Source organism: Phascolarctos cinereus, unplaced genomic scaffold, assembly GCF_003287225.1.
Source record: "Phascolarctos cinereus isolate Bilbo 61053 unplaced genomic scaffold, phaCin_HiC Scaffold_726;HRSCAF=1367, whole genome shotgun sequence".
NCBI classification, from domain to species: Eukaryota; Metazoa; Chordata; class Mammalia; order Diprotodontia; family Phascolarctidae; genus Phascolarctos; species Phascolarctos cinereus.
Genome location: NW_027556098.1, coordinates 299,144,535 through 299,157,281, shown reverse-complemented (window position 1 = coordinate 299,157,281; position 12,747 = coordinate 299,144,535). Strand labels below are relative to the sequence as shown.

Genomic DNA, 12,747 nt, shown 5'->3' with positions numbered 1-12,747 from the left:
TAATGTTTCTTGTAGGTTTAAAAATCTCATAATTCTGTTTTGTGTTTGACTTAGTATTTGCTAAACATGGAAATAACTGCAAGTTTACTGGGTGATACTGTAGCTTCATCCTGATAGATGACTTAAAATTAATTAATGCATTTATTGAGATATCAGATTAATAGCAGCAAAGATGAAGTTTACATTCCTTTCTGGGAATGTATTAGAGTAACTAGACCATACCATCAGAGATTAAATTTGCAGTCATCTAGAAGATTGTGGAGAACTGGCTGAAGTCAATTCTATGAAAAATAAATCCTGTTTAATTAATCTAATTTATTTTTCCTATGTGTTAAGCATTGCAGATTTTGGTAAAGAGAGAGTTACTGTTATTTTGATATGAAAACTTTTGGTTCAAAATTTTTGGACATATTAAGAGACGGTTTGGGAAAATTGGCTTACTTAAATATTTGTATTAGAGGGATAGATAGCTGGTTTTAATGTGTCCTCTCTAAAAGATACTTTGTTAGTAATTCGTTGTCAGACTGAGTGGAAAAAGGATGCTTGTAGTGAAGTTTCACGATTTCTTTTTTTGTTTGTTTGTAGGCGGTGGGGTTAAGTGACTTGCTCGGGGTCACATAGCTAGTAAGTGTCAAGTGACTGAAGTCATATTTGAACTCAGGTCATCCTGACTCCAAGGCCGTTGCTCTATCCACTGTGCCACCTAGCTGCCCCCACACTGTTTCTATTCTGATTATAGACTCATAGAGTGTCAGAGCTTTGGAGGACCCTAGATATAATTAACACAATTACCACTTGACCACAGTGCATTGTGCATAGTAGGCACTTAATAATTTTTCTTGAATTGAGTGAGGTTATTCTTTGCCGCCTTTCTGACAAGTTGTCATTTAACTTTTATTTGAAGACTTTCAGTATTGAGGAACATATTAACTAACCTCCATCATAACTTGCTCTTTAAAAATGATATCTTTTGTTTTTACATCATATTCATTTCCTCCTCAGTGAGCCATCCATTCTAAGAAAAGGTTTTTGAAAAGGGAAAGAAGTAGTTTAACAAAGCCAACCAACATATTAGGCACATTTGTCAGTAGCTACAACATTCCACAACCATAGTCTTAAACATCTGCAATTAAGGCAGAGAGTGCATTTACTTAACTCTTCTGGGACCAAGATTGGTCATTGTAATTACAGTGTTCCTTTTGTTGTACTTTCTGACTACACTGTTGTTATTGTGTGTATCATTTCTTGGTTCTTCATCACTCATTAGCTGTGCAGTCATTATTGATGAAAGCCATAACAAGGACAGAGTAAACAGTACATGACTTTCTGTGTCTGGACATCTATCTAACAGCACCAGCCTTGAGGCCCAGGTCTCTGGGAATTGAGCCTAATATTAAGCAGTAAATCAAAACATTAGCTAAACTACGATGACACATGTAAGGACACTTTATAGCTCCTCCTCCCTTTGTCTTCTATAATTACCATGCGGCATTTTTGGGGTCTTTTGTGGGAATTCACAGAATTATCTGGCTGCTGCCTGTGACTACCCCTATTTAAGTAACCCATGTGATTATTTAATTACTTATATAATCATGCTGGAGCTCCTGGACTCTTTCTTCTGTGTTGAATTTGCCCCACTGTTTTTTTGGTTTTTGGGGGTTTTTTTTGGGAGGGAGCAGGGAACCATGAATATCCCTTTGCAGGGGAATTCCAGACCTTACATTATCAGTTCATTTAAATCTTTCCATGTTTTTTCTCATACTTCATATTCCTCATTTTGTATAGCACATTATTATGATAGTACTGGCTCAGTGGATAGAGTACTGGGCCTGGAGTCAGGAAGACTCATGTTCCTCAGTTCAAATCTGGCTTCACACACTAGCTTGTGTGACCCTGGGTAAGTTACTTAACTGTTTGCCTCAATTTCCTCATCTGTAAAATGAGCTGGAGAAGGAAATGGAAAACCATTCCAGTACCTTTGCCAAGAAATCCCCAGATAGGGTCACAAAGAGTCAGGCATGACTGAAAAATAACTGAACAACAATATTTTACCATAGTTTGTTTCATTGTTGCTCAGTGTATGGAGAATTCTGTGTTTCTAGTTCTTTGCTACCATAAGTAGTACTGCTATGAATATTTTGGCATATGGGACCTTCATTTCTGTCTTTAACTTCCTTGGAGTATATGCCTAGCCATGGGATCTTTGCATCAAGTGATGTGGATATTTTAGTTGCTTATAACATAATTCCAAGTTACTTTCCAGAGTGGTTGGACCACTTTACTGTTTCACCAACAGTATGTTAATGTGCTCATCTTTTTGCTGCTGTTTCAACATTGACTGTGTCTTTATTTTGCCATCTTTGCTACTTAGTGGATGTGAGGTAAAATTCTAGACTTGTTTTGATTTGTATTTCTCACTAATGTAGTAACTTGGAGTGATTTTTTTAACGTGGTTGTTAATAATTTATAATTCTTCTTTTGAGTACTGTTTGTTCATATCTTTGACAGCTTATCTTTTGGGTCCAATCACTACTTGGTCAGTGCTCTTAGAAATATATATATATATATGTATTAGTTCCCTTTATGTCTTAGCTATCTGACCCCCTTAGCAAAGGTGTATGATCGCTGGCAGCCTCACTCAGGTTTGGGAAGTCAGATGATTCAGAGGGAGGGAGAAGGGAAGCCAGGTGGCTTTCTTAGCAAACGACCAGGGTACTTACGCAGAAGCAGATTGCACTTATTCTGTTTGGCTTAAAGGACAGAACCAGGAGTAATAAGTGAAAGTTGCAAAGAGGAAAATTTATGTTTGATATTGTGAAAAACTTTAATATTTGGAACTATTTAAAAATCTTATTAAATGATGAAAAAATGTTGACCTTTCCACTAAAATTTGAAATAAAAAATATAAAATGACAGCTTTCTTTTCCCATTTTCCTAAATATACATTAAGTAATAATATTATCCATCTTTCTAATATAAATGCAAAGTATTTGTTTAAATTGATTATTGTAATTACATTTGCATTTTATGCTAAGGAGTTTATTGACATTTATTTTGGTAATATCTAGGTGTTGAGACAGGTTTTTTTTTTTAGTAATATTAGCTGTGGGACCCTAGACAAGTCGCTTAACCTTTTTTGTCTTAGTTTCCTCATTTGTAAAATGAGCTGGAAAAGGCATGGCAAAACACTCCAGTATCTGTCAAGAAAACCCAAAAAATGAGGTCATGAAGAGTTGGAACACAAATGAAATGACTGAACAACAGTGCTTTGTAAATACTAGTTATTATTGTGGTCATAGAGTTTTTAATTCTTCACTATCATAAAAAGGTGCTGCAAAGAATATTTGGGTGAATTTTGGAACTTTCTATCCTTGTATACACCTAGCTATGGGATCTCTTGCTCAAATTTTATAGGCATTTTAAATTGCTTTATTACCTATATTCAGGTTTATTTACAGAATAACTGAATCAGTTTATAACTCCACCAGCAGTGCATTAGTGTGCTTATCTTCCCATAACTGCTCTAATATTGGCTTCCCAACTTTTGTCATTCTTGCCAATTTATTGGTATGAGATAAAAATCCAAGTTGTTTTTATTTGAATTTCTTTTATGATTAGTGATGTGGAGCAGTCTTTCATATGGTCTTTAATAGTCTGAAGTTCAAATTGTCCATATCCTTTGAACACTTACCTATTTAGGTAAATGGCTGTTGGTGTTGTGTAATTTTATTAGTTTTCTCTATATCTTGAAGAGCTTTAGAACTCCATTAGAGATATTTGATGAAAAATTTCACACACCTCTTCATCCCTGGTTGATGTTTTCTTTTAACTTAGTTGTATTGAATTTGTTACAGCAAATGTTTCTTAGTTTCATGTAAATTGCATTTTTGGGGGAGAGGTGGGGTAAAAAATTCTGTTTTAAGTATTCTGGAAAAGTCACAAAATTTTGATAAGACTGGCTCTTGCCCTCATGGAACCTGCAGTAGAATCAGGGGATGACACGCAAACATATATCTTTCTATATCAATCCATCTATCCATCCATCCATCCATTTATCTGTCTGTCTGTCTATCTGTCTATCTATCTATCTATCTATCTATCTATCTATCTATCTATCTGTCTATCTATCTGTCTATCATGCTCAATAATACATGTGCATTAGAATGTGAGTTCTCCAAGAAAGGTGATTAGCATCAGGAAGGATGAGAATAGAAGGTTGCATTTCAGTTAGGCTTTAAAGAATAAATAAGAAACTAACAAATAAAGTAGGAGAAGTAGCACATTTTAGGCATAGAGAGGAACAGAAACAAAATGTGGAGGTGAGAAGTTTAGGGTATTTTGTAGATCTGTGGGAAGCCCAGTCTAGTTTTAGTGTACAGTATTTGAAGAATAGTAGATAATGCAAGAAAGGTAGATGACAACAAATTTTGAATTTTCCTTGCTGGGCAATAGGGAGCCATTTTTAAATAGAGGAATGACATCATCAGGTGTCTAGAAGTTGGAAGGATGAATTGAAGGAAGAAAAGTAGTGAGGCAGGAACAATATTAGGAGGCTGTTGGAGTAGTGCAGGTGGGAGAGTGAAAACTTGTCTTACGGTAATGATGCTGAGAATCAAGAAGATAGAACAGTTGACCTTGTAGAATTGGAATTGGAGAAGTGAGGAAGAGGAAATAAAGGTAAGTTAAAGGTTATAATGTACAACTGGATAAAATGGTGGTGCCATTAATAAACATGGTTAAGTAAGTAGAGGAGGAGCGATTTTTTGAGAAAAATAATGAGTTTGGCTTTTATATGTGCTGAATTTGAAGTGACTGTTGGATATACACTTGGAAATGTGATATAGGTCATTAGAGATAATAGCCTATAGTTCGGGAGAGAAGGGCTGGAGATGTAAATCTGAAAATCATTTCTATACAGGTGATTGAAACATGGACATGAATGAGTTTGCTTAGAGAGAGTGTAGTGGGAAAAGAAAAGAGAGTTGAGTATAGAACCTTGGGAAATAATCCATTAAGGATCTGAGAAGAGGCTAGGATGGAGTGGAGGAGAGCCAGGAGAGTAGTTTACCATTGATCCCTACATAATTCTGTGTCAAAATTTTTCTCGTACTTTTCTCTCGACAATATATTTTAAGTCACTCATGACATATATTGTAAAATTCACGATTTTGCCAACCAGTTTGTGAAGAAAAGATATACATGTTGTGCAGCTCTTAATCCTGCCATTTGAATTATATGAGAAATATGTCCAAGCTGTTACATTTCAAAAGAGTTACTTGGAACATAGTTTCACAGTTTCTCAGTTCTTGATTCTTTGCTGCCATTTTTTCCTTTGGTTTGATTTTAAAAGTTAAAGAAGTATTTGCAAAAAGTTACTTTCAGAGAAAAATGATGAAAATTCATGTGCAATATCAGGAAAGTGCTTTATATTTAGTAAATACTTAATGTATGTATAAATAGAAGTTTTTCAGATTTTTCTTTCAACACAGGTATTATTTTGTCACACTGAAGCTCAGATTTCCTTTCCTTCCTGCCTACCCATCTTGTATTTATATTAAGATGAAAGACCATATACATATTTTCATTGCCATTGTGAAATTATAGTTGCATGTTGTGAGGCTTAAGAAAATCTACAAAATTTACATAGAACCTTAATCTTATTTGTTTTTAAGCTCTTAAGAAGAAAAAAATTCCCAGTCCTATATTTTTAACTTATCTCTTCACCTGATAACAGGGTGGAAGCTTGCAGGAAGAACAAGAGGTGGTTCTTGTCAGAACAGATCATTCTGGAAGGGTATGGCCAGTGAATGCACCAGGAGTACCATTGGAACCCAAGGAAGGAAGAAGGAAAAAGCAGATGGTAATTTTAATAGAAGACCTTTGCTTATTAGGGCAAAAGTCTTAGTTTGTTCAAGGCTTAATTTTTTCATCAAATTTAATATGAAGTATTTTCTTCCATGGAACTTTTTTCTTTTTCGAAAGGAAATTTTCAAATGTTTATACCAGAAATTAGTAAAATAAATCTGGGTGAATTTAAAGATTTTTTTTGAAAGGTAGTGCACCTTTCCTTTTCTGATGATTTCTAGAGGCATTATTTAAATGTATACTAAAAAAGAAGCTAAGGAATTTTTAATTTTTTTGTCAAAGATGTTTGTTTAAAAATTTAATTGCAAAGACTTAACCAGTAGCTTGAATTACTTAAGATTACTAATGGTTATTTTTACAGAGTTATTAAATATATTAAAGAAAACTTTATCTTGTAATTCTTGTCTATTTTAGTTAACTGATTTCAGGTACTGCAATGGAGTATTTATAAGTAGGAGAGTTTGTGTAATTCTCCACATGATATAGTGTCTTAATTAATGATATTTACATACAGGAAGACCAGTTAGTGGACTGTTGCAGTAGTCCAGATATGATGTGATGAGGGCTTCTGTCTGGGTGCTGGCAGTGTCAGAAGAGTGAAGGAGGTATATATGAGAGATGCTGGGAAAATAGACTTGATAGGAATTGACAACCAGTTGCATATGGGGAGTGAGAGAAAGTGGATGAAAGTTGAGGATGATATTTAGGTTGCATACTTGGTTGAGTGGGAGGGTGGTGGTGCCCTCTAGAGTCACAGGAAAGTTTGGAAGAGGGGAATTAGGAGGAAACAATGAATTCACTTTTGGTCATATTGAGTTTAAGATATGTCAGGCACATCTACTCTGAGATGTTTACGAGGCAGTAGGAAATATCAGGCTAGAGATTAAAGAGATTAGAGGAGGATAAATATATCTCAGAATTATTTGCATATAGGTTGTGGTTGATATGCATGGGAGTTAATGAGATCACCAAACAAAATAGTATAGTAGGAGAAGAGAAGGTCTGGGACACAGCTTTGGGTGACACTCATTATTAGCAGGTATGACCTAGATGAGGGTCCTGCAAAGGAGGCTGAGAAGGAATAGTCAGATATGTGGAAGGCAAAACAAGAGAGACTACTGTCATAAAAACCTAGAGAAAAGAGAAAGAATGTCGAGGAAAAAATGGTGATTGACAGTATTAGAGGCTGCGTAGAGATCAGGAAGGAAGAGTATTGAGAAAAGACCATTATACTTGGCAATTAAGAGATCACTGATAATTTTGGAGAGAGCAGTTTCAATTGAATGATGAGGTAGCTTAGCATATGAGTGCTTTCCTCATCTCCTGTGATATTTGAATAAAATAAAGATATATATATTAGTCATTTTTAAGTGGTTTTAAATACATACTATTTATAACATAATTAATGGTCAAAGAAAAGATAAAATTATAATTTTTCTAAAATAATTGTTATATGATTATTAACAAATATTTACTGAATGCTGCTGTCTGGCCCAAATATGAAGAATGGAAGTAAATTATAAGTAATAGGTTTGCCTTCAAGACACTTAACTCTAAATGTTAATTTATTTAAAAATTTCTTCTTCAAAACTCATCTCCAAATAGCCTATTTGAAAGGAGGCAAGCTAAACAAATGAATTACCCCCCAAATCATGTATTTTATGATTTGCTATTTCATTCACATATCCCATTCTGTTCTGATACTAAGTACTTTATATATTGGTCCTATAATCAGTAAACCAACTATTCCCAGGCCCAGATGGGGGACAGAAATTAAGAAGTGTAGAGCAATCTACTCTGAAAGTTAACAGATTATAGGCAGCAAGGTGGGTAGTGGATAGAGCCCTGGGCCTGGAGTCAGGAAGACCTGAATTCAAATGCAGCCTCAGGTACTTAGTAGCTGTTAGTTGTGTGACTCTGGGCTAGTCATTTAATCTATTTGTCTCAGTTTAGTGAAATGTAAAATGGAACTAATAATACTAACTACCTCCCAGGGTTGTTTTGAGGACCAAATGAAATAATTGTAAAATGTTTAGAACAATGTCTAACACATAGTAAGTGCTAAATAAATGTTTGTTGTTGTGACTTTTTATTTTATTTGTAAAAACTTTTCCTTTCTCTGCTTACATTATATCTATACTAAATGTCTGTACTAAAGCTGCATCCTGAATTTGAATACTATGTTTGTTTCAATTCAACAAACATTTCTAGTAAAAAAAAAAAACCAACAAAAAACTGTGCTAGGTAATGAAAGGCATAACATAGTGAATAAGATGTGATCCTGTGACCTCAATGAGTTTTTGAGTTTTTGGAAAAAAAAACCATTAAAAATATTGGAGAGTTAGATAACTTACTTGTATTGAGACACCAAGGTGGCACAGTGGATAATGTTTGGGACTCTGATTCAGGAAGGACTGAGTTCAAATTCTGCCTTACATGCTTACTAGCTGTATGCCTGTAGGCAAGTCATTTATACTTTCTCAGCCTCAGTTTTCTCATCTGTAAAATGGTGATAATAACAAAACCTATATCACAAGGTTGATGAAGATCAAATGAAATAACATATGTAAAGCACCTTGTAAATCTTAAAGTTCTGTATATGTAAATGCTAACTATTATTGGTTCCTCTCACCACTGTTGTCAGTGGCCAATAGAATGATCATAAAGTGATCCTGGGGCAAACATTAGATTTTACAGACAAAATGCATTAGATATAGAAGGAAAAATTTACAACTATCTTATGTTAAACTAAACTGTTAAGTCATGTTTGGATTTTATTTTTATTTCATTATTTTGATATATGAGAAATTCTCATATTCTCACGAGGTTATTATTCATTTCACCATAGGTAACAACACACATAGATAAGGAGCGAGTCAGATATTTTCATGATGATGATGACTTAAGTTTAAAGGATTTGGTTAAAAATGAAAAGATGAGAACAGCAGAAGATCAAAATAGAGCTTTCATGAAGATGGCATCTAAGGTAAGCATGCTCTTGGCTTTTTTCAGGTTCCTTCCCAGTTTGCGGATTATTCATCACTTAGTTTGGAGACTCTTCATTTTACTATTTTCTGACTCCCTCATAAACAGCTGTGTCTACATAACAGGAAACACATTTTGGGGATTGATTTTCTGGGACTTGTGAGTATGTGAATGTTACTCTCTACAGAGAAAACTGGTTCTGCCCATCCATATAGTTCATCAAAAATGTGGTTATGAGTGGACCACAAATAGTTCAGCTACTGTTCTGTCTGATCTATACCTTTTAGCTCTTGGCAGGTAAACAGGAGGTGGAAGAAAATATTGTGGGTTGGGTCATGCATTAGGGAGCTTAAGATGATGAAAACTCTAGTTATCAGAAAACATAAAAGAATCTTATCAGATTATTATGAAGAATGAACAGTGTAATATTTTTGTCTTTTTAAGATAAGTATTCTCTCTGAAGTCTTTACCTAATGCAGACCTCCTAATGATGTGCGAATATTAAAGCTATAAGACCTACGCTCAGCATTTGAGAAAAATGGCAATTGTAAAAGGATGAAATGGAGTACATTTATTTTTGTTCCTGTAAGGATTTAAATTTAGAAACTATTACTTTTTCTGTCAGTTTTATGAGATATTTGTGTTCATAGATTTGACATCTTAGAATAATTTAAAATTTTGTTTATTTGGAGGATGAACACTGAAAATGATGTTCAGTAAAACAAATCTCCTTTGAAGATAAGATAGAAAAAGATTTAGAGGACCTAGAAATATTTTTGACAAGAAGTAGAAGAAAATGTTCAATCAGTTAATAAATATTAAGTGCCTAGTTTGTGCCAGGTGCTTTGCTAAGCTTTGGAGGTGCAAATACAAAAAACCAAAAATAGTTCCTGCCCTCAAGGGGCTTACAATTTGATGGAAGAACACTTTAAAAAAAAAAGCACACGGAGGCATGATAGAAAAGTCAGAGAAGTCCCAGAGTAGTACGTGAGAGGTCAGAAGATGTCTCACCTGAGCTCTCTCCTTAAATGGAGGTTTTGGAATTCATGGCGCTACCCTCTAGTGAGAGGAGGGACTGAGGATGGTGATGATGTGGAGTACCAAGCCTGATGGGAACTTGCTTCCTGGGATATGGTGAAGAAGTTGGAGAAGTCCCAGAGTAGTGCAGCCAGGAAAGAATTGTTCTTTAAATTCTATAGGCAGCTAGGTAATGCATTGAATGAAGTACTGGAGTTAAGAACTGAGCTCAAATCCAGCCCCAGATACTTACTAGCTGTGTGATCCTGGGCAAATCACTTAATCTGTTTGCCTAGTTTCTTCAACTGTAAAATGAGGATAATAACACACCTACCTCCTAAGATTATTATGAGGATCAAATTAGATATTGGTAAAGTGCTTAGTATGGTGCTTGACACATTAGGTGCTTAATAAGTGCTTACTCCCCTTCCCATAAAAAAATAATCACTTTAAGATGGACCTGAATTCAAATGGCTTCTCAGTAAGCCTGTTGGAATTCGGATCAGGCACCAATAAAAAAGTCTTTTTTAGGAATTAATTCACCTATTGCTTTATCTTTTAATTATACTCAATAACTACTACTGTTTGTTACTGTGCAGTAGAACATTTTCATAATAAGCAGTTATTTTATACTCTCTTTTAATATTGTCTGGCTTGCTGTGTAGCAGCTAGCTTTGACCACAGTTGCATTCATATTTGCCTCGTTTGGTGAAACGTTACACTGTATAGTTGTCTTCTTTATTTGTTCAGTTTCAATAAAATCAGAACACTAATAAAAATTAGAGTCCCATAAAAAAAAATTAAAACTTTCATGTTTTTGCCAACAAAATTTTCTTGCGGATTTGGGTATGTGGGTCATACAATCTCTAGTTCATTCTTCTCCATACCAAAAGCTGTTTATAACCTTTACCAGTTTACATACATCTTTATGTGTTTTTAAGCTGATTATTTTTATAAAATTAATTGATTTTAATTTGACATTCACAAGCACATTGCTGTGTCAAAATTTAAAAACAATTTTGTTCCTTGCATAATACTTAGTTTCTGTTTTAGTTTCATAAACCTACCTACAGAACAGTATACTCTGCCCTTGGACATATATAAAGATAAATACAACACGATTCTGGCCATCATGGCATGTGTGCCAGTAACTTGAATAGAAATTAGATCATAAGTGCTCATATGAAATACTATCCCAGCTGAACAACCAAGATAATAGAAATTAAGTAGAGCAAAATCAAGGCATCATAAACTTAGTAAAATATTGTATTCCAATGTGCACTTAAGATGATTTGCGTTCGACAAGGTTTTCTTTGTTATATTTTTCCAAGTAATTTTGAATGATTTTGATGTCGAGGTGGAGGATAAGTTGTTGAAAGAACCTTTAAGGTTGTGTTTTATATAAATGCTTTCCAAAAAATAATCAACAAAGCAATAAGTATAGTGGGATGTTTTATTCTCTACATCTTTTGTTCAGTGTCATGTTGGTAAAAATGTATGAGGTCCACTGGAATGTTACTTGCAAAAGTTTGCTTGTTCCCTTATGGAAGTTATTTTGGATGCACGTGAAGATGATTCTCATAAAAACTTTATATAGATTGGAAAGTAGATTTATAGGTATGTGGTTGCTGGTTGAGGCCTTTTTTTTTCATACCTTTGATATTGTCTTAAGATATTTTCAGTTATCTCTCAAATATTTGAGAGAATATCAGAATTAAAAACAAGGCAGTCTTTTGCTCATGGAGCAACAAGGATTATGAAGAAATGTGCATAGTGTCTCAGAAGCAATCTGGCGTGTTCTTCCTAGTCAATCCTAGGCTCAATTCGCTTTTCATAAGATTTTCATAGGATTCAACCTATATTCAATATATCTGTGCTGATGGACTAACTCAAGTTGTCCGTTCATATCTGTGTCAAAGTTTAGACAATAGACTTTTTTTTTATCTACTTGATTTTTCCTTTAGGTTAATCTTTTTTGAGTGGTCATGGATCTCACTGTTGAGGCCCTGTAGTATTCTTGGACTTGATGCAGTCAGCAAAGTTACTTACAAACAAGCACCAAGGAGATCTTACATTGAGGGTGTTGAACCAGACAGTCTTTAAGGTTCTGTTTATCTCTAAATCCTGTGTTCTGCACAGAGTCCCTTTTCCATTTGGACTTTGCTCAGGTCTTCTTTCAGCACAATGGGAATCACAATCTACAAGCTCTTTGCCTCACTTTTAGATAATTGTTTAACAAAGATACTTTTGTATTTGTATCTTTCATATAATATTTAACGTGAGCTCAGTGGATACGTAGGAAAATCTTTTTTGGAGCAACAACTTTTAGGATTGTGTTTTGTTTTATTGACTCATGCTCTTTTGGAATCAACAAATGGTGTAGTGTGTTTTGTCTTATAGTCTATATCCCTTTCATCAAATGTAGTCTGCTTGTTCCATGCTCACATTTTCATTAAAGACCCCTTCAATGCTTGTGTAAATTATCCTCATAATGTTTTTATGGAGATGTGGAAATAGGCATATGGGTCAGTTTTTGATGTTTTTAATTCTTAATATCCTCTTGATTGCCTTTTGGCAGGTGGTACTACTGTCTGTAATGTTTACACTTGTTTTGTCTTTGCCCCTCTTTAAGATATTTAATATTGATCTCTTAATTCCTTAAGAATTATGTTGTTTCCAGCATGGGTTTCTTTGGTGTGTGTACTTTGTTCATTCAGTCTTGCCCTTTTTTCCAACTTCATCTTTTTAAGTGATATTTTCAGTTCCTCACTAGGTGCCTGGGAATTAGATTCCACATGTGATGGTCTTTTGGCATTGGTCATATGAATAAATTGTTACAGAAACACTGTTGACAGTCTGTTATATTTTCATCTTCTGGTT

General features: G+C 34.4%; 1 protein-coding gene across 1 annotated transcript in view; it reads left to right on the top strand.

Annotated features, from left to right (window-relative positions):
* Window positions 1-12,747, top strand: part of CWF19L2 (CWF19 like cell cycle control factor 2) — a 119,792-nt gene that overhangs the window by 55,714 nt on the left and 51,331 nt on the right. Inside the window, exons 11-12 of the mRNA XM_020996131.2 lie at window positions 5,735-5,860; window positions 8,714-8,851. Of these exons, the coding sequence (XP_020851790.1) occupies window positions 5,735-5,860; window positions 8,714-8,851 (264 nt within the window). The remainder of the gene's footprint in view (window positions 1-5,734; window positions 5,861-8,713; window positions 8,852-12,747) is intronic.